The following is a 26,500-nucleotide window of genomic DNA, read 5'->3' as shown; positions in this document are numbered from 1 at the left end:
AAGTTTATAAAGTCAGTTCCTGAATATGCAAAAAATTACAAATCCTCCTTTTTAAAAAGGCTTCAAACTTGGGCACCTGGGTGGCTCAGTGGTTGAGTGTCTGCCTTTGGCTCGGGTTGTGATCCCAGGATCCTGGGATCGATTCCCGCACCAACCTCCCCAAGGGGAGCCTGCTTCTCCCTCTACGTCTCTGCTTCTTTCATGAATAAATAAAATCTTAAAAAAAAAAAAAAAAAGCTTCAAACTTTTTTTTTTTTTTTTAATTTATGATAGTCACAGAGAGAGAGAGAGAGAGAGAGAGGCAGAGACACAGGCAGAGGGAGAAGCAGGCTCCATGCACCGGGAGCCCGATGTGGGATTCGATCCTGGGTGTCCAGGATCGTGCCCTGGGCCAAAGGCAGGCGCCAAACCGCTGCACCACCCAGGGATCCCTCAAACTTCTTAAATATGTCTTAAGATAGGTTTGACCTTTAGGCTAATATTGAGTGGTATTTGAATATATATATATGAGGTTATCTGTCTATAGGCCACATACACATAATTTTCATTTCAATAAACATTTGTTGAATGGTGTGGGGAGATGTTTAGCGTTTAGACTCTTGAATTTGATAGATCTAGACTGGAATCCTTGTTCTCCCACCGATCAGTTGTGTAACTTTTGCACCTCCCCTAAACCATTTTTTTTTTCCTCTTTAAAGTAGGACTGGGGTGCTTGGCTGGCTTAGTTGGTAGAACATGCAACTCTTGATCTTGGGTTCATGAATTTAAGCTCCACGTTGGATGTAGAATTTACTTTAAAAATAAGTAAAAATAAAAAATAAAAGGACTGGAATATCTGTCCCACTGGACTGTTTGAGAGTTCAGTGAGAGAACTCTATATCCAATGGTTAAGTATTCAGTATGTATTAGTTATGATCATGAGCAGACTACACTTTGGTCACTCTGCTAGATGTTGGGGATAAAAGATGTAGGTCCATTTGCCCTCAAGGTGCTCACAATCTAGATGGGGAAAGTATAAAGAAAATCAAATAATCTGAATATTGTACTATAGTAAAAATACATGCAAAGGAATGGAAGCTTGAAACAGAATGGCATGTTGGAGATAAATGTTTAAAGGCTATATGATATGCTCAGATATGAAATTTAGGAACTTGGTCTCCTGTGTAGAGGATGAATTGAAGAGAGTACATAAGCAAAACCAATGGGGAGGCTATGATAATCTAGGGAAACTCTTATGTGGCAGAGCAGTAATGGTTGAACTGGACGGTAGCAGTGCAGAATGGAGCTTTGCTGTGCCTACAACCATGAGCCCTTCTGCCAGGGCATAGGGGATGACACACTTGAGTCATCTTTCATCTTCACGTTAACCATTTAAGAGGTTCTAAGACATCTTGTTCGACCATTTTTCAGGTACCATTTTACAGAAGAAGAAACAGGCTCAGAGAGCAAGGCCATCACTGCACTATTACAGAGGCACTATTCACACTGTAATTTATGAAAATGGTGTTCCTGGGCAGCCCGGGTGGCTCAGCGGTTTAGCGCGGACTTCAGCCCAGGGCCTGATCCTGGAGTAGTCCCACGTTGGGCTCCCTGCATGGAGCCTGCTTGTGTCTGTGTCTCTGCCTCTCTCTCTCTCTCTCTCTCTCATGAATAAATAAAATCTTAAAAAAAAAAGAAAAGAAAAGAAAAGAAAATGGTGTTCCCTGGAACACAACAAATATGAATGATGGCCTCTAAAGTTGTGCATCACAGCAGCTATGTTGGAAAGGTTACAGCATGTAAATAATGGAACTGATTTCTATCTAAAAACTTGTGCATTTCCTACTATATCATACTATGTCTAATGATGATGTCATTTATGGATATAGAGCACAGGCAAATTAAACACTGAATTACAACAAAGAAACTAATCAAATACATCCCATTATGGGTTTTCATAGGAACCTCGTATGCATATTAAAATTAATTTAACGGAATTCCATAAATACTAGTTACTTAACACATCAAAATGCTGGATGTATTCTTAAACCATTACTTAATAGGTAAGGTAGGATAAAACAAGAGTAGGGTCCCAACTATTTACTTTGGGCTTCCCCAAGAGAGATAAACAAGGAGCTTCACATAAATGGAAAGGACTTCTCATAAAATGTTAAGACCATGAATCAATTTTGTACAGATGTTTCTTGAATTATCCTCCAATTTTAAGGTGAATTTCCCAGAAAATGCTTATTCTGTAGTTATCTTAGCAATAAATACATGACCATATAAAATATAGTTACTACTTCATAGGTGAAAAAAAACCTGCATAATTAATACTTAAGCCAAGAGCACTATTTACAAAAGTTTCATCCATACTCTTATCAATGCCTGCTCCCTCTGAAGGCAGAAACATTTCTTTGGATTGAGTCAATATCTCAATATGCTTTGTCCAGGAAAGGGGAAGGTATGAAAATACAAAACAAAAAAGAATATTGGCTCACTGCACCCAAGAGAGGCCAGCCATTAAAGATTTGTCAATAGGATAAAAGGGAAATACTGACCTGGGCTCCTCTGGGTGAATAGTTAATATGTGATAAAAAGGGAAAACAGTATACACATACAAAAAGTTCTATGGGCCTTGATAAAAACAGACATTTCTGAAAATATATAAAAATCAGTTGAGAATTTTCAGAAATGAGATTCACTGAACGAAAGGAGCAGAAAGAATGTTAAGATTTCATCTCACTTGTCTAACAATGAACTTCAGAGTAGTTAGGGGACCTGCCTAAGGTCATACTTAATGCCAGAGTCTGCACTAGGACCCAAGTTTCCTGACTTCCAGATGAGTGCTCTTTTTAAAATTTGCTATGCTATCTCTTATATGTCCTTAATCACTTGAAGTCTCCCTGTCTCTGACCCACAATGTGCCCCCTGGGGACAGTCAGAGAAAAATAATTTTGGACCATGTAGACCATTTAGAACTACTAACCTAACAATGGCTGAAATATTTCAAACAATGAGTAGGCTGAAATTCATCAGGGGGTGGGGAGTAGAGAGGAAATACAAAAGAAGGAAATTCTGTAGACAATAATAAGAGAAGCACAAGAGGAAATATTATCCTCTTTTGTTATTTTATTACTGTTACTTTATTTTGTAGTTAAGTCCATGTATTATATAAAACAGAACAGGAAAAATGAACAAATTTATAAAATAAATTGAAGTGTCTGGATGAAAAAAATACAAGAGCTTTGCCTTCTTGCCTATAGATCTCTTGATGTGTTGTTGGTCTTGCACTTTAGATATCAAATAAAGATATCTAGCTTGAAACATAGGTTGATATGCTGCAAGGTTAAGCCATAGTCTGCGGGTGAGCCAGGAAATGATAGATTTTCTAACTCTTGTCCTTAAATATTGTCTATAACAAATGCTGATATAGCAAAATGCAAGCTTTTATCATCAGACAGCAAGAGGGAAACTTGAATTAATGAATGCAACTTACCTCCAAGTCCTCTGAAAGGAGGTGAAAAAAATAAATACTGTATTTTACCAGTGTTCCCCCAAAAGCATTACTCTAAGCATGCAGGAGGATGCTGTGAGCAGCTACAACAGTAAGATCTAATCCAGAGGTAGGTTCAAGACCAAGAGTAGGAGAGTGGTTGAAGAAATCCTCCTGGAGCCAGTACCATTTCATAGGATGACCATTTGTGTTGGGGAATGAGTCTATGGCCTATCTTTTTCTGACTCAAAAGGACATTCCTAATTTTAACCTTGCTGAAAACAGGCATTTTGCACCTGTTATTAAGAACAGCTAGTATACAGGATAAGGCTGGCATAAAATTATTTAGCAAGCACATGCTAGCTATTCCTGTTTGAAATCTACCAAACTATAAAATCAAGGGGGAAATAAAAAGTTGGAGATGGAGCTGTTGTTCCTCAAGATGAGGGGAAAAAGGTCTTACCAAAAGAGGGATTAGGCACTCACTTAACTCTATATGGAGAAACATCCTTCTCAGGCTAGTAGAAGATGAGGAAGAGCATTACCAAAGGCTGACCAGGCCACTGGGAGCCCAAAAGGAAAGGGAAAAAGGCATTTAGGAAGAAAGCTAGAAGAAAATCTTCTGGGTCTAACTAGGTAAGTGAATCTAAGGCAGATGCACCAAAGATATGCTACCCACTATGCCAACATGGAGCTGGTGGTAAAATATCTCAAGACATTTTAAACCCAGAGAAATGTATGAAAAATATGTTAACAAAGCAAATTAAAACCAAACTTCCAAGGGCAAAATCTCCTCAGATATGAAATTGAAGACAGTCACTTTTCATTAATTCTGTGATTAGAAAAAAAATAAAAGTAACAAATGTAAAGATTTGTTTTATTTTCTACTGGGGGAAGAAGGACGATAAATAGAACCGTTTTCCAATTTGCTCTCCACTGTATACATACATACCCACACGCATACACAGACATACACACACCAAAAATACCCAAACAAAAAAACCAGAAAACTGAGAATCAAACACCAAAACACCCTCAAACTGCACCAATACTTCGTATTTTGACCAAAAGAATAGATCCTGGGAGGAAGTGCAAAATGCAAAATCAAATGACCGAAAAATGCTGAACAAACAGCATTATTAATATACAAAATATTTATATTACTGAACTAGTAACAGTTGATGTTCTCCATGTCTGTAAAACTTTGGAACCACATAGCTGATTTGTTAAATCTAGTCCATGCCAGCTTCCAAACACCAGAAAAAAAAATTTAGTTAGCTTCGTTCTTTGATGCCTCATCAAAATTTTCTACGAGATCTGAAAAAAAAAAAAAAGAGTTAAAGATACAATAAATAAATAAATAATAAATAAATAAAAAGGAGGTAAATGAAATTCCTAACTTGTAGCCCTAATAAAAACCAAATTGTGGCTACTAGAATTAGCCTGAAAACATACAGGACAAGAAGCAGAAATGAATGAACTGATGGTACTTCATTTATCTGCTTTTAAAATGCTAATCCTAAGGAAATGTTAGGGTTTTTTTTTGCCTGTGCAAACTACTAAGATGAACAGCATTTTTGTATGTCAATCACAATTCCCACAGAAATGTTTTAACAATAACTATGCAAATTTAAAATCACAGTGATTCTAATTTAACAAATGCAGGCAGCAGAGCTTTATGTGACAATTTCTGATTCTAAGTTCTAAATGAGAGGTCTTTTATTCTTTTTCATTAGATTGTATCCGTGTTTTTATGAGTCAATTTAAATTCATGAGCTCACTATCAACAAAAACTAAAAATCATTATACAGTGAATTAAGTGAGATAAACAGGCTGCTAAAAATCTTAGAGCTAAAGAAATGTCAGTTACCTGGAACATCATCATCCTCTTCATCAATGTCTTCTGGTTTTGGTGCTTTGCTATCCAACACTACAAAAAATTTATTTTAAAATTAGTTTAGAACAAAGGCCTTTACAAAACACTTAAAATGTTATTCTTTTCTCTTGTCTAAATCTTACATAGTTCAGAAAAGCTAAAGATTGTCTGATCTAAGACTATACTTTTTACTTACACGGAAATCAGTAACACTTTATTAGGTATATACTAAATATAGCTGTCAATTTCAGTGGGCAGTGAAGGTAAAATTTATATGGAAAATGAAATAATTCAGATGGGCAGGAATAAAAAGACATTATACTTAATTTATTCCCTGAATTCCATATGCTGTAAGTCAAAAATCAATATTTAAGATTTTCCATCTCTTCTGGTGTAAGAAAGTATCTAGTTATGTAGTATGGGCACTAATGTAAAAGGTGCTTTGATTTTTAGGGGTAACAAGACACATTTGAAACCAGAGCTATAGTGGAAATTCAGAACTTATGGTTGCCATGGTTGAACTATAGGTTTAGTCAACAATATTAAAAATACAGTTCTGTAATAATAATATCTTCTTGTCATTAATCAGAAGTGAGTATCAAATACTGCCTATAAAATGTGGTCTGCAGACCTTTTAGGTAATTACCTCTCAACTCTGTATTATCAAAATGTATCCGAATATTCTATATACCACAATGCATAATTATTAAAGAAATAAATTCAAAAACTTATGAAGTATAGAAGCAACATTTTAAAAAGTAAAATTTACATACAAATAAATTCTTCCAATATCAAATGGGACACCTTTTAAATCATTAGGCTCTTCAAATTAAGGTAGACAAGGAAAGATACAAACTGAAATACCTACCTTGCCGAGGGAACTGTTCAGCTAACTTCCTAAGACTTGTTAAGCTGTCAGCACCAAGCTGACTTAATATTCCAGGAAGCATTTCTGTGATTGGTTTGGCTTCTGCATGACCAGTAATTGCAAAGGTGTTAGCAGAAAGGGAAGCTTGGACTTTGGGATTGTTGAAATGAATAACTGTCCCATCATCTTTAATCATGTTCACCTATATGATCATAGAAGAAAAATGTACTTCACATATTTGGTACAACTAAAACAATTATTTGTTTAAATAACAACTTAGCCAATTATGGTTTGTTTGTTTTTTTTACAATCCCCAGGTAATAATTGTCTAAGCAGTAGATATGGGTGGAAAAAGACCCTAGCAACAACATAAAATTGTGTAGATGGCATAAATTACTAGGATAGTCAAGAAATAGTCATTTTAGCACCTAGATTTTAAATTCAAAGACTTCTATAAGAAGTCCATGCCCAGATTTTAAAAATAATGGAATTATCAGCCAAGAACTGGCTTCTTAATGAAAAACCCATTATCTTGCCCGATTTATACTATATCAAACTAATTTGGTACAAATTCCATTTGGTGGGTGGGGTAGCATCGTATTCAGGTGACAGGTTGTAAAGGGGTGATAGCATATGGTAAAAAATAACCACTGAAAATCCATAAAGAACACTCAGAAATTTAATCAGATGTTTCACTCCTTTGAACACTTAGTAAATTTTTAAAATTTCAAATTGTTCTCATCATGTCATTCTTTGTAAAGGATTTTGTCAGTTCCTCTAACTCTTAAGTATGACTTTTCAACAACCTTCAATAACCCTTATAAAGATCAAAGAAGCTCTCTAACTCACTTGCCTGGCCACCTGAACATGCTTTATCAATTATTGGGAAACCTTTAAAACCATCCTCACATTCTTTTGGTAGCTTTCACCAACATGAATTGACTATTTCAAATTGGACTTTATCCATTGCTTGAAAAGGAAAGTTAAACATGCACTATCTAAATTCTTTTTATCTCTCACTCATTCACTTTCTTACTGTGTTTTAGTAGAGTTGAATTTGCATGAGTTAATAAGGGTGTAAAAAATGTGATTCCACTAGTAGTTGATTCCACTGGGTAAGTTACCTTGATGGTAACATGCTTATTATATAAAAAGGTTAGGAGAGTTAACTCTTGGCTACTTTAGAAGCATTTCATGATCCAAAAACTGCCTTTGTCACAATCAAGAAGAGATGCTGAGTGTTCTCCATGGTCAGTGGGAAGTGGGCTTTTCTTCCTCAAAGTGATCACCACGACTGATAGCACCAGAAAGGAAGAGGAACAAAGGGGCTTCTAAATTTCAGGCAAGACCTGGAACACAGAGAAAATAAGGCAAATCCCCTGGAAAATTGTAACTGAGCTCTACAAATAATTTCCCAAATTTTCTCTCACAAAAAATCACAATTTGAATTCTCTACCCTTCCCTGTATCTCTATTATAATTAAGGTTCTATTACACATATTAGATACAGTAAGGATTCAATCCAGCTGTTCTGAATAAATACCATTGTGAATTAAAAATAAAACTTTAAAAAGATTTTATTTGAGAGAGAGAGAAAGAGAAAGATCACAAGCAAAGGGGAGGGGCAGAAGGAGAAGCAGACTCCCCAGCTGAGCAGGGAGCCTGACACAGGATTGGATCTTAGGACCCTTAGATCATGACCTGACCTGAAGGCAGATGCTTAACTGAGTCACCCAGGTGTCTTAAAATTTATATTGGCTTTAGAAAAAGATATAGTTTTGAAGATAATTATAGTTCAGGTAGAAAAGTTTAATAGTAAAGCGGCTGAAAATTTGGAAGAGGAGTGATTTGAGAAGGAGGTGGCATAGTGGATATGGAATGGAATGTTGTTCTGTATCTACCCTAGCATCACATTATTCTAGTTTGGAAAAAGAATAAGGATATAGTAGGACTTTACATTCCAAATCAAGACCAAATCTCTGTAATACATCCAGGCATGAAACGAATCTGAAATACTAGAATTTGAGATATTTGTTATTTACAAATGTTTAAGTCATAAGAAATTTGAAATCAATATTCCTCCAGAAGTCAGGCCATATATTTGTTGAACTTAAGAGGCTTTCTAATTCAAATGTCTTATCAGACAAATAAATACTGAAGATAAGAGCTCTTGGTTAAGCAACATATCTAAGGACAGTAGCTAGTTACATGCAAACCTAGAACTTGAACCTGGGGTCCTAACTTTGTTTAGTTTACTTCCTGTGATATCATTCTCATTCTTAGAAATGTTTATTTGCCTATAAAAATTCAATTCTATGGACCCATGAAAGCTTGCCAGAGAATTATTTATCTCAGAATAAAGGCTTAATGGAGAAAGCAAAAAACCTCAACACAGATATATGGATAATATATATCTTACTGGCTATGAAACAAGAAGCTAACACAAGCCCCTCTCCCCCGCCTTGTATCATGCATTTTCCTATTTAAGCTTCTGTACCAAAGGCTAAATGTTAAGTCATATTTTACGACCTAATATAGGTCTTTGTAGCTTAAAATATGTTGGGTTTAGTGTGAAAAGCAGGATGAATTCCATCTCAGACTGTGAAACAGAAATACATTTATAAATAGTTGTTTTAAATGGGGTTGCACAAAAGATGTAGCTTCATGAATTGAGAGGTCCAGAAAAGGGTGGAGAGTTTAATTTTAGATTAGAGAATGAAGTATTAGAAGTTAAAGGCCAGAATATTTTATTTCCATCTACCATTCTTTCCTCTCTACTGAGCAAATAACATGGTTATGTAAGACTCCTAGATGCAAGCTATTAGAGGAGATGATCAAAGGATGAACTGTTGGGCTGAGCAAGATCAGTTAGACACTTCCCCCACACCCTTTTAGAGGCAAAGAAGGGATAAGGAATTTGTTAAATTCACAAAGCAAACTGTGTGCATTTCATATGGAGACTTCACTTTTTCCAGTTATTTTACTGCTGTTGGTTAACACAAGTAATACAATCTATATACAATATAAAGATAAGAAGCAGACAAGGAAACAAAGACCATTAAACCAGCTACTGTATCAGCTTAGGTCTTTTTCCAATCAAACAGCTCCTTTATATAAAAATGTTTTTACCTAGGGCAGCCCGGGGGCTCAGTGGTTTAGTGCCGCCTCCAGCCCAGGGCATGATCCTGGAGACCCGGAATCGAGTCCCATGTCAGGCTCCCTGCTTGGAGCCTGCTTCTCCCTTTGCCTGTGTCTTTGCCTCTCTCTCTCTCTCCTTCTGTCTCTCGCTTCCTCTGTGTGTCTCTCATGAATAAAACCTTTTAAAAAATGTTTTTTCCACTTCAACAGGAAGCTGAAGGTAAAGGATACTACTTGAACTATGGAGGAAGCAGCATTTTTGAGACCCCAGTCCACACCACCAGATGCCCTTGCTCTTATTTTTTGCTCAAATAATACTGACATGTCCTATAGTTACCAAAAACTATTTTCTCTCTCATGCCCAGTACATTTACATATGCTGTTTTCACTGTTTAGAAGAAACTTTTTCTGCTTCTCCACCTGCAGATTCTCATTTATCCAAGATTTGGGTCAGATGCTTCTTCCTCTATGAAAATTTAGGGTTATTTATGTACTTTCTGCACTTCATGGGAATTGCAATTATATAGAAATGTCTTTAAAAAAAAAAAAAAAAAAGAAATGTCTTGTAGTATAATTGTGTTTGCAAGTCTGACTTTACTAGAAGGTGAATACCTTCTGATCAGAGACCATGCCCTACTAGACATAGTATGCCCCCAAGTGTCCAGTACATAATAGTCACTCAAATTTGCCAAATGAATGGACACCTCAAATACAATTTATTTTAAAATATGGATGCTGTCAGACTTCAACTCCCCAAATGCTAGATGAGGGATCATTTCAAGTTTTAGAAATTGCTCCAGTAGTACTCTTAATGAAGATGCATAGAACCTCCTGAGCTGTATCTTTGGCTTGACTTTTTCTATTGTTCTGACTTTTCAGAATCAGTGTGAATGCCCAACAGAATTCAGGGGCATTTTAAGTCATTCTTGGCAACTGCTGGGTGGCCCCATTATGCTGCTATCAAAACCTTATGCCTTTGGTGAACCCTGATTGGGGCACATGTATTAATCACAGCAACCTTCTATCTGGTAAATCTGATGCTTGCTTTATTCCTATACAGCAATAAGCTTTTATGGCTCTTGGAGGCTCACAAAGTTATCCTCAACTCTACAGCTCGCAGACAACTGCCTTCTCAGTTCAGAGAGGAAGTTTAAATTCTTCCATGTGGTATTTTTTGTATCCAAGTCCCCACTAGGCCAGCTAGCTGCAGTTCTGAAAATTGACAGTTGTCTTAAAAATCAAGTTTTACTGATACTCCTTCCTGTATGTAGTGGCATTTATCTATTTATTTTTAAAAGACTGTATTTTTAAGTAATTTCCACATCCAGCGTGGGGCTTGAATTCATGACCCTAAGATCAAGAGTTGTATGCTCTATCAACTGAGCCAGCCAGCTGCTCCTGTAATGGCATTTAAATGTTTATCAGGAAATTCATCTTTTGTTGCCTTACTCCCTTATCTTAATGGGGTAAAATGATAGACATTTTAAGAATAAGGCACACAAGTGCCTGTGGTTTTGTGAGGCTAAGGGATGTAAGAGTTTGAAGATTATGGGCTTGGCACATACTTCCATAAGTCAGTTTCTTTCACATTCAGTCCTTCTAAGCTCAGCACTTGCTTATTTCTAAAGGCTTGTATGAAGCATAACCTATTATTGTCAATATGAGCTACAGCTAACAGCTGTCATTAAATTGTATGATATGCTGGGATCATTTTCTTTTATGTGCTGGTGGCAAGAGTCTGATGAGATGGATTCCTCACAGCTATGCAGTAGATACTATAAAATGGTATAACCTTTTGAAAAGCAATTTGGTAACATGGATGAGGAATTCTAAAATGTAAAAAAAAAAAAAAGGAACTCTAAAATGTTCATGCTCATTCAGCCAGTAACTGTTATTTACAAGAATCTCTCTGAAGGAAATCAGAGATGAAGATACATATTATGTATATTAAAGTCAAGGGACACCTGGGTGGCTCAAGCAGTTGAGCATTTGCCTTTGGCTTAGGTCATGATCCTGGAGTTCCAGGATTGAGTGCCGCATCAGGCTCCTGCATGGAGCCTGCTTCTCTTCCCTCTGCCCAAGTCTCTGTCTCTCTCTGTGCCTCTCATGAATAAATAAAAAAATCTTGAAAAAAAAAAAAGTCAAACATGTGATTCTTTTATTATCAAAGTATTATATTATAAATTAATAAATGTTTAATTGTGGCATAACCATTTATTAGAATATATGTAGACATCTACATTGATAATTAAGAAGAGATTTATTTTTTTAAAGATTTGTTTTGGGGGAGGGGGAGAGCATAAGCAGGAGGGGCAGAAGGAAAGGGAGAGAGAATACCAAAAAGACTTCATGGTGGAGTACTTTATGGGGCTCGATCTCACGACACTGAAAGATCATGAAATGAGCCAAAACCAAGAGTTGGACTTTAACCAACTGCACCACCCAGGTGACCCAAGAAGTTTTTTAATATGAAACAATTTTTTATAACATAATGCTATTTGGGGAAAAAAAAAAGGATTCCAAATTGTGCATCTAGCACAGTCTCAAATGTGTAAAATACACACATATAAAGATGGGGAAGATATAAAATTAATAATAGTTATTTCTGGTTAGTGAGGATTATCATTGAATGTTAGTATCTTCATATTTTCTGTATAACCATAATTTTCCACAATAACTATATATTTTTAATATTTTATCTGTTTGAGAAAGTGAGAACACACGAGCATGTAATCGGGGGGAAGGAGCAGAGGGGGAAAGGAAGGGGGAGGGAGAGAATCTCAAGCAGACTCTGTGCTGGAGCCCGACGCGGGGCTCTAGCTTATGACTCTGATATCACAACCTGAGCCGAAACCAAGAGTCAGATGCTCAACCAACTGAGCCACCCAGGTACCCCTACAATGACAATATATATATATATTTTTTTTAATTTTTTACTTATTTACGATAGTTACACAGAGAGAGAGCTAGAGAGAGGCAGAGACATAGGCAGAGGGAGAAGCAGGCTCCATGTACCGGGAGCCCGACGTGGGATTCGATCCTGTGTCTCCAGGATCACACCCTGAGCCAAAGGCAGGTGCTAAACCGCTGCACCACCCAGGGATCCCCAACAATATATTTTTATATTGGAGGGGGAAAGTGATATTAAAAACAGAAAAATAAATAAAAATAAATAAAAACAGAAAATATTCAGATGAATGGGTAAATGCAGTATTATCCACACAACAGAATATTACTCAGCTGTGAAAGGAGGAAAGTTCCGATACATGCTAAAACATGGATGAACTTTGAAAACATGCTAAGTGAAGTAAGCCAGAGACAAAAGAACAAATATTGTATTTTATGAAATATCTGCAACAGGCAAATTGACAAAAGGTAGGTTAGAAGCTATGAGGAATTGGAGAAGAGGGGATAGAAAGTTATTGCTTAATGGGTATAGTTTGTTTGGGATGATGAAAAATTGTGGTTGCACAACACTGTGAATATAATTAGTGCCACTGAATTGTACTTAAAAATGGCTAAAATGGCAAGTTTTATGTTACATATATTTTACCATGATAAAAAAAAACAGTAAAAAATAAAACAAAAACCTGAAAAGCAGGATCTTAAAAGATAAAGTAAGGCTTCAATGGAATGAAAGGTGAATGGGACATGATGTTTCCCTTTTATTCTCCTGTACTCAGAGCCTGAGGCTCTGGTTGGAGGAAAAAGGAATTATGGTTAAGAGTCCTCCTTCCAGGGGCACCTGGGTGGCTCCATGGCTGAGCATCTACCTTTGGCTCAGGGCGTGATCCCAGAGTGCTGGGATCGAGTTCCACATCAGACTCCCTGCAGACAGCCTGCTTCTCCTTCTGCCTATGTCTCTGTCTGTGTCTCTCATGAATAAATAAATTAATTAATTTAAAGAAAAAAAAAAAAGAAACAGTCCTCCTTTCGATATAAGTGGCTCAGGAAAAGTAAGAACCAGAATGAGAAAAATATAACAGTAAAACCCTATGTGTACAATTACAAAATTTACATTCTCAGCCCTAAGTGTTTTCCTGAGCTCCAGCTTTCTATGCCTAACCTTTTTTTCTTTTAAAGTAATCTCTACACCCAATATGGGGTTTGAACTCATGACCTTGAGATCAAGAGTTAGAAGCCCCACTGAATAAACCAGCACTCCAAAGGCTAACTTCTTAAGAACAATTCCATCTCAAATAATCAGAATGCCTTAAACTTAATAGGCCTCAAACAAACTCATGGGAATCAGCATACTATAGACTAAAAATGAATAAACACACTCCCTGCTATCAAGACTCTTATAATCTGAAAAACAGACTAACTGGTTAATAAGTAACCTTTATACCCCACAGTATGAGGTGGTCATTAAACGTATGATAGCAGAACAATTTAAGCTAAGGGTAGTAGAAAGGTTGATTAATTAATTAGGTCTGGAAATAAAGGAAGTTTCATAGAGGCAGAATTATATCCTAGTTACAATAGAAGATGTACTCTGAATATAACTCTGAAGCAACTAGGCCATCTGGATCAGAAACTCAGATTTTTGGTGACATTTCTTACCAAATAAATCTGATAAAAATCAATCATTTCTGAGAAATGGACAGATCCCATTGTTGATAGACTTACATTACCAGGTGAAGACAGGTGACAGCATGATCACTATATTCAACTAGATTACCAAATAAGAAGCATATCCAAATACCTTCAAATGTCATAGAATATAAAACATTTTTAAAAATTTAGTTATGACTGGGATCCCTGGTTGGCTCAGCGGTTTGGCGCCTGCCTTTGGCCCAGGGCGCGATCCTGGAATCCCGGGATCGAGTCCCACGTCGGGCTCCCGGCATGGAGCCCGCTTCTCCCTCCTCCTCTGTCTCTGCCTCTCTCTCAATCTCTGTGTCTATCATGAATGAATGAATGAATGAATCAATGAATCAATCAATCAATCTTAAAAAAAAAAAATTTTAGTTATGAGGCACCCTGGTGGCTCAGCAGTTTAGCACCGCCTTCAGCCCAGGGTGTGATCCTGGAAACCCGGGATCGAGTCCCATGTCGGGCTCCCCGCGTGGAGCCTGCCTCTCTCTCTGTGTCTCTCATGAATAAACAAATAATCTTTTAAAATAAATAAATAAGTAAATAAATAAACTTTACACCCAATGTGGGGCTCAAACTCATGATCCTAAGATCAAGAGTCCCCTGCTCTACTGATTAAGTGAGCCAGGTGCCCCAAAGTTCAGCACTTTGTTGTTGTTTTTTTTTTTAAGTTTTTATTTATTTATTTGAGAGAGTCAGAGAGACAGTGACAGAGATAGCGAGAGAAAGCTCCAGTGAGGAGGAGAGGGACAAGGAGACTACCTGCTAAGCAGGGAGCCCAATGCAGGGCTCAATCCCAGGACCCTAGGATTATGATCTGAGCCAAACGCAGATGCTTAAGCACTGAGCCACCCAGACCCTGAGGTTCAGCACTTTGAAAGAAGTTTCAAACATTCCAAATAAAAAATAACAAAATTGTAATTAACGTGTTTCTTCTAAGATATATTTTTTCACATCCTTAGTGTTTCTGAAAACTTCTGTACATATATATTTTCATGTTTACATTTAATGCAGTAGTTTCTTTTCTCCCTCCAAAGAGCTGTTTTTTAAACCAAGCATGTGTCATCATTTTCTTTAAAAAATTTTTGAAAAAAACTCTAAACTTAGTAACACAAAACATGTTTGAGGCAAGCCACGTTATATATAGTATACAAGATATTCCTACACAAAATCTGCAAAATGTTATATAAAGTACAAATATCTGAGTCTTCAAAATACCAATTTTAGAAACAGGGAAAGAAGGAAAAAAAGTGAAACTTTCCCATCTTAGGTTCAAATATTCAAAAATTGTATAGCTGTTACCTTGCATTGTTAATTATCTTTATGCATATCTTCTCTGTATAATTGGTCTGTGAGGACTGGAAGACATCTCACACAGAGTTGGCGTGTAATGAGAGTGTACATGTGCTTGTTATGTAGCATTAATTTTCCTTTTTTTTTTTCTGAAGATTTATTTCTTTATTTGGGAGGGAGAGAGAGAATGAGCAGGAGGGACAGACTCCTTGCTGAGGGAGGGGGAGCCCGATGTGGGGCTTGGTCCCAGGACTCTGAGATCACAACCTGAGCTGAAGTCAGATGCTTAAGCAACTGGGCCAACCAGGCGCCCCTGTAGCATTAATTTTCTGTGCGATGTTTTGGAGTTACGACGACTCCTTAAAGTTTAGGACGACCATCAATGGTACCAACAAAGAAGAATTCACACCAGTTTAATAAATGCTATAATAAAAATACAGGGCATTATGAAGGCACATAGGAAAGGCATCTGACCCTTCTTCATACAAAATGTGTATGTGTGCTATCAGAAAGGCTTCTGGGAGAATCATGCCTACATTAAATACCTGAAAAAAGAGGAACATCAATGTCCTTGGAAATAGCGGATAGTATTGCTTTTTTTTTTTTTTTAAAGATTTTGTTTATTTATTCATAAGAGACACACAGAGAGAGGCAGAGACATAAGGCAGAGGGAGAATCAGGCTCTCCAGAGGGACCCCGATGTGGGACTCAATCCCAGGACCCTGGGATCATGCCCTGAGCCAAAGGCAGATGCTCAAATGCTGAGCCACCCAGGCGACCCTGGTAGGGATTGCTTTTATCTGTAATGGTGTAACTAATAAATTCTGCAGGATAGGTGTTCAATAATACAGGGTATAAGGCAGATTCTTTCTTTGGGGGGCTTGAGGGATGAAGGAGGGGAGCAGGAGGAGAGAGGAAAGGCCAAGAGAGGATATAAGAAAGTGCAACTAAAAAGACCAAAAAGCAGGATAAATTGATGAACAGAATTGACATCTAGTTTTGACATACTTCAGTTCAAATTTAGATTCCAGCACTTACTAGCTTGGGCAGGTACCTAATTCTCTGTCTCAGCTTTCTCCTCTGTAACCAATAACAACTGATTCAAAGAGATTGTGAATCTGAAATGGGATAACAGATATTTGTCTAGTTATCTAATTAGTTTCCCTACTAGACTAGACTGTAAGCTCCAAAGAACAGAGACCATGAATAATAACTTTTGAACAACACCTAACAAATCCTTGGCAAAATGCTTGGCACACAGTAGATGTCCATTAAGTGCTGACTATCATTATTTTATTAGGACAATTTCAACTACAAAATTACCATCACCTCAGCATAGCACTGTAACAAGTTTGGCTACATTCTGAAAAGATAAAAGACTGTTAACTGATTGGTTTCCTTATTTTATTATAAAACACTTATAAAATGCTATCTGACCACAATAATTTTATTAATTCTAAGAACCAGAAGGTGTCTCAAATCTGAACAAAATTAAACATTTAGAACATGCTCTTGGAGATATTACATAGTTAAATCTATACTTCAAGAAGGCATAAATAGAATCTTTTCCTCTCTCTAATGTTTTTCAACCAAGGTTGACTTTGTTCCCCAGGGAGCATGTGATAGTCTGAGAACATTTTTGGTTGTCATAACTGGGGGGTAAATAGAGGCTACTGGTATCTACTGGGTAGAGAGTAGGGATGCTGCTAAACATCCTACAATGCACAGGACAGTTCCCACAATAAAGAGCTATCTTGTTCACAATGTCAATAGTGCTTAGGTGGCAGGGAGGGCTGGGGGAGGGGGGGGAAGTCAGAGAGTAGAAATGTAGGCAAAGATATAAGATTGCCAAAACACTTATAAGCTGTTTAGGTTTAACATTATCAGCTATTGTCTATTATTGCAACTTATTTTTTTTCCAAGCCTCAGATTTAAAGGAGGCTTAGATTTTCCCCCCTTATATTCACCCCCGATAAAAAGAATGATCTCTCTGAAAATTATTTTAGATCAATAAAAATATATATAAGCTTTCAATAACACAGAAGAAAAAATGGATATAAAATGCTTAATTTCAAGACTTGCAAATGAAGTTCTAATCTTTATCAGAGTAAGAATGCACAAGCACATCAAGCTGAAAGGAAAAGATACATGTGGCTAACATTTTCTACTATTTTATTGGTATACTAATTTTGAAAGTACAAAGCAGTTTTAAATGATGTATTATATTTATTCATATATGCACAGTAGAAGGAACATGTGGCCATTTCACTGCCTTTTCTTTGGTACTCTGCTATTTATTAGTGATCCTTGCCTCCACATTATTTCTGTTTTATAGCACATGTGCATTAAAAGATCTGTTAAAAAATGTGAGATGGTACCACACATAGTAATGATATCATTAAATATAATTTAAACATTCAATTTAATTTATGGCAGTGAAAATTTAAACATTATGGTTATTCTCCGAAATGGAATCAGCAGGTAGAAGTGAATTTACATGGTAACAGATAATAAATAGCTGATGTTATCATTTTTCTTGAGTATCTTTTGTAATAACATCAGTCTTTGGCTTTGTATTTGAGAAGAGCAGTATCATCAGAATATCATAAGATGATTAAAAAATTTTAACCAATAATTTCTGGAAAAGGTCTAACATGAAATCCAATCCATGTAAAACTAATGCTAGAGCTTCTTGGCTGAAGTAATAAAGAGATGCCGTTGAGCAGAAAGGGAAAAAAAAAATCCACCTAATTTGAAGAAATCTTGGAGTTTATTTCTATACTATTAAAAAAAATCTTATTTTGCATGAAAATTCAAGAGCAGTTTCATAATTTTGTCACATATTGTCACATATGCAAACACTCTGAGTCACAAAGTAAGATGAATTCCTTATCTCAACTAAAATTATTTTTTTACAATCATCCATTTTTATACAATAAGCAAATTCAACACCTAGTCCCTTCAAAGACACCTGAGTGACAATATCTGAGTTTCTAAGCTGATATTTTACATTTGAAAAGTGTAGATCATTATTTATGAATGTACTATTTGTCCACATAATTTAACAATTTACAAAACGATCGTACCTCTTCAATACCAGCTATATTATTCACAGCCAGTTTTTTTAGAGAACTCTGAAGTTTTTTGTCATCAGCTGTAGCTGTTCTATGTACCACCTTCTTCTTTCTGCGAGCTGTACCCTGAAAAATAACCAAGCAGAAGTATTAGGATGCCCTGCATTTGGCAAATGCAGTCACATGTCTTCCTATTCACGATACTCTAATTAAAACTCATGTAAGAAATTGCTGACTTAATAGTAATGACTAAGAAGACTGCTCAGAGTTGTGATTGTTAGCTTAACCCAGATTTTTGAGGGTCAGTTCTAGCCAGTTATTTTTTCCAGTATCCATTTATCATTTCAATATGTTTCAAAGTTTTCTAATAAAAAAATACAATATAGCAATTGTGTTTTGTAACAACTTCCAAACATGCTTTTTTTTTAATCATAGCTACCACCCTGACAATAAAGTTGTCTAAAGATATTCTGAAACTGAAGATTCTGACATAATTAAGAATCAAATATCTACTATATGAGTGTTCTACATTCCTAGAATCTAGGAATGAAAAAAATCAAGTTCTTACTTTAAGGAGGATACATTATAGTGCGAGGGGAAAAGTCAATAATAAACAGAACCATTCAAATGGGATAAAGGCATTAAGGGAAAAAAACCCCAACACAGTAATAAGAATACGTATTAGGTGGGGGCAAAGCACTACTTTATTAGAATGTTTAGGGAAAGCCGTCTAAAGAGTTGACATTATGTGCTGAGACCCATGGGAAGATCTAGGGGAAGAGCCATCCAAGTAGAATGAAGTAAGAGTGAACCTATTGTTTCTACAGAGAAAGCAGGTCAGTCGTGGCTATAGCAGAGTGAACAAAAGGGAAGGAGGAGGAAAGTGCAATCAGAAAGATAGGCAAGGGCCGAATCATGTAGCTTAGAATGCCATGGGCAGGAATCGGATTTTATTCCAGTTGTAATAGGAAGGTTTTAAGCATGAAAATGATTTGACCTCATTTATGATTGTTATAGATGACTGAAGTTGCTGTGGAAAGTGAACTATAATGAGATCAATCAGGAAGCTACTGCAGCAGTTTGACGAGAGAAGAGAAATCTGGCAGTGGAGATGGTGAGAGCTTAGACTGTCAGAAGAACCAACATACTGATGGATTGGACATGGGGTATGAGGAAAAAAGGAATCTGGAATGATGTTTAGAATACTGGCTTGAGCAAATAGGTTGACAACTATACTATTTGCTGAGATATTTCTAAACAGATACTTCAAAACTTTAAATATGTATTTCCATTAAAAAGCTAAAAAAATGGATTAAATTCCTGGGCCAATTTTTAAAAAATGTAATCTATAACACAGAAATAAAACATTACCAAAAGAAGCCTAAGTCTTGAGGGCTAAAACTTCCTGAGACCTGGCAGAGTAAGGGGAAAGGAGAGGTTTCCATCTCTGGGTAGTTCCTGCAGGACTCAGGGGATTAGCTTTATAGAGTAGGCAGGGGCTTCAGTCTCAGCAACGCGGGTGGGAATGGAAGAGAATTCTGGGAGTAGCAGCAGAGGTTGTAGTAAAACCCAGTTGCTGGAGGATGGACGAGGGACTATTTTCACAGCTGGTCATTTATTCGTAAAATGTTCTTAACTCAGGAACAGCTCAGTTGCTTGCTATATACCTCAAATGAAATGATCCTCAGGTACCTCAAATTTAGTATGTCTGAAAGCTCATCAGGCAACCAAACTGTTTTTCCTCTACTTCCTAAGTTTTACAGCTGATGGTACCACCATATGCTTAGTCTTTAAAACCAGAAGTCTGAGGGTCATCCCAGACTTTTCTTTCACCCCTCATGAGTTATGTTGATTCCACCTCCTAAATTTGTGTTCCATATACTATAGTAGCAGCCTCTGAATTGTTCTCTATGCCAAACTTCCATTTCACTCCATTTTCCATGTTGCCAGCACCTACCTTTCTAAAATGACTGTTCTTAAAAATCTTCCAATAGTTGCCCGTTGCCTATAGGATAAAATCCTAAGCCCCTTAATATGGCATATAAGACTATGGTACAACCCCAAATTACCTAGTTGTCTCATTTCTTACCATTCTGTATCCATTATATAGTCTAAACTTTAACTGTACCTAACTAAAGCAAACCATTCCATTAAGTGCCATGCTATCTGCATCTTAGGTGTCTTAGCATGCTTGAGAATGATGATCCCCTTTTCACTCTACCCATTTACCCTCACCTATCTACCTAATAATAAATTCTTGTTTGTTCAAAACTCAGCTCAGTGCTGACTTCATTGTCACTCCTAGGCAAGAGCAACTTGTATCTCATTCTAACATTTACTATTCTATGGTGTAATTGTGAGCATGTCTCTTTTTCAAGCTGAACTATGTCAGAAGAAAACCTTGACCAGCACATAGTAGGTGTTCAGTAAACTAGTTAAATGAATGAATGTGCCAACCACCTGGTTTAAAATACCTAATAATGTGCTGAATCAAGCTCTTCCAGGTATATTCTATGGTTTCTGAATATCCCAAGTTTTTGCATTGGTACATTACATTATGCCTGATGCTACAATGTGACTACTATGGTTACATGAACATGTTACTATGACTCCGGAGTCCTATAACTGTATAGCTATGGAAGGAGAAAGTGCTAGTCACCTCTCCCTTTCCCTTTCTATCTCCATAGATATGGTTATCATCAAAGTAAATGAAAAGTAGAGAAGCTACACAGTATCCTACCTACTCACTGCCCAGGTCTGAGCTGAGTACCATTCTTGCTTTTCCTTTTACGAAGATTGTACTGGGCAGAGATAAGGGCGGGGCATTCTCCTTGAGCCAGGGGCTAGAGCTAAAGGGAATCAAAGATTCTCAGAATTAGCTCTTCCTTAGGCTTCAAAGTACATGGAATAAGAATGTTTGTGCTCATATTGACCAACACAGAAGAATAGGCAGGAATTTAGGAGGAAAACCTAGCAATGAACAGAATGTACAATTAGCTTGAGCATTTCCAGTTAAAACTAATAAACCTAACTGTAGAAGTTGGTGTATCCAGTCAAGATGATGCCCTGCAAATGAGTCTAACATAATAACAGCTATTATTTTTTTTAAAAGATTTTATTTATTCATGAGACACACACATAGAGAGAGGCAGAGACACAGGCAGAGGGAAAAGCAGGCTCCAGGCAGGGAGCCCGATGTGGGACTCGATCCCGGGACTCCAGAATCACGCCCCGAGCTGAAGGCAGGCACCAACCGCTGAACCACCCAGGCGTTCCAGCTATCATTTATTAAGTATATACTCTGTGCCAGACACTATGTTGGGTGTTTTATAAGTATTACTCTAATCCTCGGAAGCATCTTATGCAGGATTATTTCTGTTTTGCAGATGGGAAGATGGAGGCCTAACAAGGTTGGATAACTTGTTCATGTCACATAACTACCAAATGTTAAGAGGATTCAAACAAAGGTGGCTATTTCCATTGTACCACCAGACAAAGAAGTCTTCTAGTTACCTATTTTCAATCTACACAAGTTATTTTCAAATTGGAATGTGGTTTGATCTTGATTATTGAAATGACTTTAGATTTTCAATGACCACAAATCCAAAATAATACTACTATCTAGTAATAATACAGTCTCCTCTCAATTTTTCTTATGCCACACTCACCTTGCCCCCTATCCGGACCTGAGCCTGAAGTTTGGCTAACTTTTCTTGATTCATGCTGTTGGTAAATCTAGGGGGGGAAAAATAGATTTGTTAAAGTCACTGTTTTACCAAAATAAAATAACTGTTTATGCAACAGTACCTTCTGGTTCACTAGGCTTGCAATATGCATCACCACCATGATATCAATACTCTCTCTATATTCTTAATAAATATTAATAACTTGTTCTGGCTTCATAAACCAGATATTAAGAGAACCAAAATTAAATAGGACCACCAGGGTGTCTAATATACAAACAGAAAATAGAAAGGGACTCCAAGTTACCTATTTGAAGATCCTTCCTTAAAAACAAAATTCAATTCTTTAGCATTCAGCAAAACCTACCCAGTTATAAAATCTCTAGACAAAGCCAGTTTTCTTACCCCAGAGATTTTTACAGTAGACAGCATTTACCAAATATTATTAGCACAACCTTAAGTAGACTTTTTCTCCCAAATCATAAATGAACCATAAATAACTTTGTAACCATAAACAGAAACCACCCACCAAAAGCCAAAGAAAAAATTCAACAAAGGCTCTCTAGCTGTCAAGATATGAGGTAGCATATCTTCAAAGTCAGATGGTATGTTAATAACAGGAAAAGAGAGCCAGATTTTCAGACATTCAGCAGTTTAGCAACCCTTTCCACAGAGTTCATTCAATACCTTGCACTGATATAGTATGTCACACTTGTCAAGATATTCTTGCATACATGGTAAAATGCCTCCTTGCACAATTTGATAAAAACATCTCTACTACTTTACTTCTAAATTTTTGTGTGTCTTTAGGGGCAAGGATATTCTTAAAAATAAACTTTTTTTTCTATTTTTTTTTTCTATTTTTTTTTTTTTTAATTTTTATTTATTTATGATAGTCACACAGAGAGAGAGAGAGAGAGGCAGAGACACAGGCAGAGGGAGAAGCAGGCTCCATGCACTGGGTGCCTGATGTGGGATTCGATCCCGGGTCTCCAGGATCGCGCCCTGGGCCAAAGGCAGGCGCCAAACCGCTGCGCCACCCAGGGATCCCAAAAATAAACTTTTTTAAGGCTAATTTTGATTTTGGAAATTCAAAGAAAATTGTAAAATCATAAATCCTAATCTGGTGATATTCCTATTAAAGTAAAAAGGTTCTAAAGTTTATAATGGGTTGTAACATTCCACACTGTATAAACACATAAAAGCCAAGGTTAAAAGCCTTGTTTTACTTGTTCTGTGGACCAACAGATCATTAGTAAGATGTGAAAGAGGAAATAAAGGCTATTATCAAACCTTTTCTGGCCAATTCTCTAATCTCTTTATAATTATCATTCACATGAAAAAGATGTCTTCATGTGAGAGATGAAAGAGAATCAAAGTTATATAAGCACTATTCTGTATTCTGATACTGCACTTTAGCACTAATCTGTATACACACACACACACACACACACACACACACACATATACACTTTAAGGCTAAATAAAGTCTAGTTCCCAAATAACATTCAGAATATAGGATTCCTCAATCTTTGCCCAGCATTGTATCACAATGCTCAAACAGCTAAAAACACTCCTTTACAGAAGGAATACAAAGCCAGGCTTAGGTGTGTGCCAGTCTCAACTCTGCCATAGACTTAAGTTTGCTGAGGCAAATCCCAATGTCTATACTCAGTATCCACAGAAAAGGACAAATATTCACTTTTTCCCAAAGGAACATGGCCATGATAATATAGAGAACTAACAAAGAGCCTAAGGAACTTTCTACAAAAAAAGGGGCTAAGTGAAAATATTAGAACCAGACACAGGGTAAACTTTCTGGGACTTTTCTGCATTTTGAAATAACAATCTCCAAGAGAAGAGATCAAAGACAAGAGATTGAAGTCAAGATGAAGAATCTTGACTTGTTTGAAAAAAAAAAAAAAAAAAAAGAAAGAAAAAAAAGAAAATTAACCGTTTATATCAATATGTAGATGAAAGAACAGATTCCATTCCATGTAATTAGTACAACAGAAAACTTCTTCCCAAGAATTATCTGAGAAAAAGCATTTTAGGGAAGTCGTAAACTCAAGGAGGCAGGGTAGGAAGAAAGTAGTCCTTTGTCTACTAGCAGGTTGGGGTGTGTGGAATTGAAGGAGAAAAGAGGATTGGATTTGGTGTTTGAGGGATGAAATGCCAAGCTTCAGAATGTGGACTAGACCTCAAAGATCACCTGGTTTCATTTCCTATTCCTCAAGCAACCTTCACTTCATTATATCCATTATTCCTGTCTTGTATGTGAAGCCATCTCAAATACCTGCAAGCAACAGGGTATAAATAAATCATAAACAAATCAAATAGTTCACCTCTCTCCTAATGGATTTGGAAATGAGGGTCCAAAAGGGAGAAGTCACTTCCTAAGAACATAGACGACTCAATTCTTCCTTGGGGATCCCAGGATGGTTCAGCCCTTTATTCAAGGACTCGAGAAAGGGGTAAATAATGAGGTTATAATCGATAGTTACTGAGTGCCTACGTTCCCAGCAATACGGCGGGCACTTTCACCTGTTTACATAGAGAGACAATCATTTCAACCTTTAGTCCCGACTTTTTATTATGTGGAGTTTCTCTAAGAGAGGCACAAGTTTTGGAAGCAGAAGGATCAAGGTTCTACCAATTAGGGCTTCAGAGAGGTAGTTTAGTTTCTGAACTTGTATTCCTTCTGGTCCGAAAAGCTTTACCACCACACGGTCTACAGCTCGCTTCGGGGTCAAAGGTCAGTACGAGGCGCAGGGTACGGCTCGCAGGAGACTCACGCGGGGAGCTATCGTTGCCCTCCCGAGGGGGCAGCAACTTGTGGTGCAGGACGTGGGCACGGAGGCGGACGCCGCCATTCACCAGCCGGGGGCCGGGGCGCGCGCGGCCAGTCCAGCTCCCGACCGCCCACTACGCGTCGGCAGCGTGGCGGGGCCCTCGAGGCGGCCGGGTTGCGCGCAGGGAAGCGCAACCGTAAACAAACACTGCCATCGGGAGGGGAAGGCGCAGCGACGGCTTCAGTCCCAAGCGCCTGGGGGAAGGGGCCGCTGACCTCAGTCTCCCTAGCAGGAGAGTGGGAGGATCAAGGAGATGACAAAAGAGGCTGTCGTCACAGCATTGTTGTTGTGAATAAAGAAGAGGAACAAGAGAGAGGCGAGAGACCCCCGCTCCTGGGGCAAAATCCGGGCGGCAGCAGCGCGGGCCCGCTCGCCCCACAGGGGCGGTGCTGCTGGGGACCTTCCCTCAGGTGCCGACCCCCAGCTGCGCCGCCGGTAACCGACAATCCCAACCAGCCGCCTCCGCCCCCACTCGGCTGCCGCGGCGGAAGTGGCAGCCCGAGTGGTTGGCGGGTGTCGGAAGAAGAGGGCGGGGGGAGACCGTGCGCAGCGGCCTATGGCCGTGGAGTGGCGGGACCGCCGGGGGTCTCACCTGAAGCAGGGAGGGTCCTCCAACAACAGCACGCGGCAAGAGCAAGATGGCTGCCTCAGTCGAGACAGAGAAAGACGACGGCAGGAGCGACGGCGGGAGCGGGGCCCACGTGACACGCCCGGCTCCGCCTCCCTCTCTCACCGGGGCAGCCTATCCCGGGGAGCGCAGACAGGGACTACACAACCCAGGCTGCTCTGCGCCTCCCACTAGAAGCGCGGCAGGCGCAGGTGGCCGCACTGCATTCTGGAGCTTGCAGTCCCCCTTCCATTCCATTGTGTCGGTGCCTACAGATTGGTAGGGATCCCAACGGAAGAGAAGTGTACGTTTTTGTTTGGGTGTGTACTTTATCGCAGGGCTTCCACTGAGCATTAACTCCGCACTGTTGAACTCAACTAGTGCGGACTCACTAGTATGAAGACTCAACTAGTCTCCACTCAGGGAGGAGACGGGAAATTTTGACCTGTTGGTCGTGTAAAAAAAAAACAATTGAGAAGGAAATAGTCAACCCACAAAGTTTAAGCACGACAAAACAATTAGGTTTGACTAGATGAAACTTAACGCTCTAAATGCCTGCAGTGACTTTCGTCCTGGTTCCATGAAGAGCTAGGTCGGTTTTGCAATAATCCGAAGTTTGGTTTTCCCGGAGCTTGCACCAGTTCGTTGCATCACCCGTGAGTGATGCGACCGCGGGGAAAAATAAGGTCCAGCGCTGCTTCTCCAGCAGAAGAGGGCATTCTTGCAAGGCACGAGACCACGCGCTGCAGAACAGACTCGCCAGCTCTCTTCCTGGCCCGGGCAGGAATTGAAGAATGAAATCCGGTCGTCTACGTTTTTCATTTGCGGAGCAGGAAAGGGGAGGCCAATGGGCAACGCGCTCACTGTTCGGAGCGGCTGACCCCACCGATCAGTGATCTGCGTTGTGAGTGTTCAGGGCCGCGGTTCTTGGGTGTGGGGCCGCTCGCAGGCAGCCGCCCCGCCCCGGCCGTCCCCGCCGCCGCCCCCGCCCTCTCGCCCGGCCGCCGGAGAGCCCCCCTCCTCCCCCACCGAGCTGCGT

The 26,500-nt window shown here is 38.5% G+C and overlaps 1 protein-coding gene and 1 long non-coding RNA gene across 4 annotated transcripts in view; one reads left to right on the top strand and one right to left on the bottom strand.

The window, feature by feature from the left end:
• The window catches only part of LOC121480973, a 56,922-nt gene extending 35,466 nt beyond the window's left edge, over positions 1 to 21,456 (top strand). The window contains exon 3 of the long non-coding RNA XR_005985169.1: positions 19,337 to 21,456. This is a non-coding gene — a long non-coding RNA (uncharacterized LOC121480973). The remainder of the gene's footprint in view (positions 1 to 19,336) is intronic.
• On the bottom strand, positions 4,336 to 25,585 carry BTF3L4 (basic transcription factor 3 like 4). 3 transcript variants are annotated; one of them, XM_041737939.1, is made up of 6 exons: positions 25,447 to 25,585; positions 18,332 to 18,445; positions 16,284 to 16,363; positions 6,220 to 6,421; positions 5,346 to 5,405; positions 4,336 to 4,792 (listed from the first exon to the last, which is right to left on the bottom strand). In XM_041737939.1, the coding sequence occupies exons 4-6, from the start codon at positions 6,413 to 6,415 to the stop codon at positions 4,746 to 4,748; spliced, it is 303 nt and encodes a 100-aa protein (XP_041593873.1). In that variant the 5' UTR covers positions 6,416 to 6,421; positions 16,284 to 16,363; positions 18,332 to 18,445; positions 25,447 to 25,585; the 3' UTR covers positions 4,336 to 4,745. The 3 variants fall into 3 exon arrangements, with proteins under 3 accessions (XP_041593873.1, XP_041593871.1, XP_041593872.1); XM_041737937.1 differs by lacking the exon at positions 16,284 to 16,363 and adding an exon at positions 21,988 to 22,054 and having other exon boundaries at positions 25,447 to 25,554; XM_041737938.1 differs by lacking the exon at positions 16,284 to 16,363 and having other exon boundaries at positions 25,447 to 25,583.
• Between the last annotated feature and the right edge of the window lie 915 nt (positions 25,586 to 26,500).

This window comes from Vulpes lagopus, chromosome 23 (assembly GCF_018345385.1).
Source record: "Vulpes lagopus strain Blue_001 chromosome 23, ASM1834538v1, whole genome shotgun sequence".
NCBI classification, from domain to species: Eukaryota; Metazoa; Chordata; class Mammalia; order Carnivora; family Canidae; genus Vulpes; species Vulpes lagopus.
The sequence above is the reverse complement of the archived record's forward strand: the minus strand, read 5'-3'. Positions and strand labels throughout refer to the sequence as shown.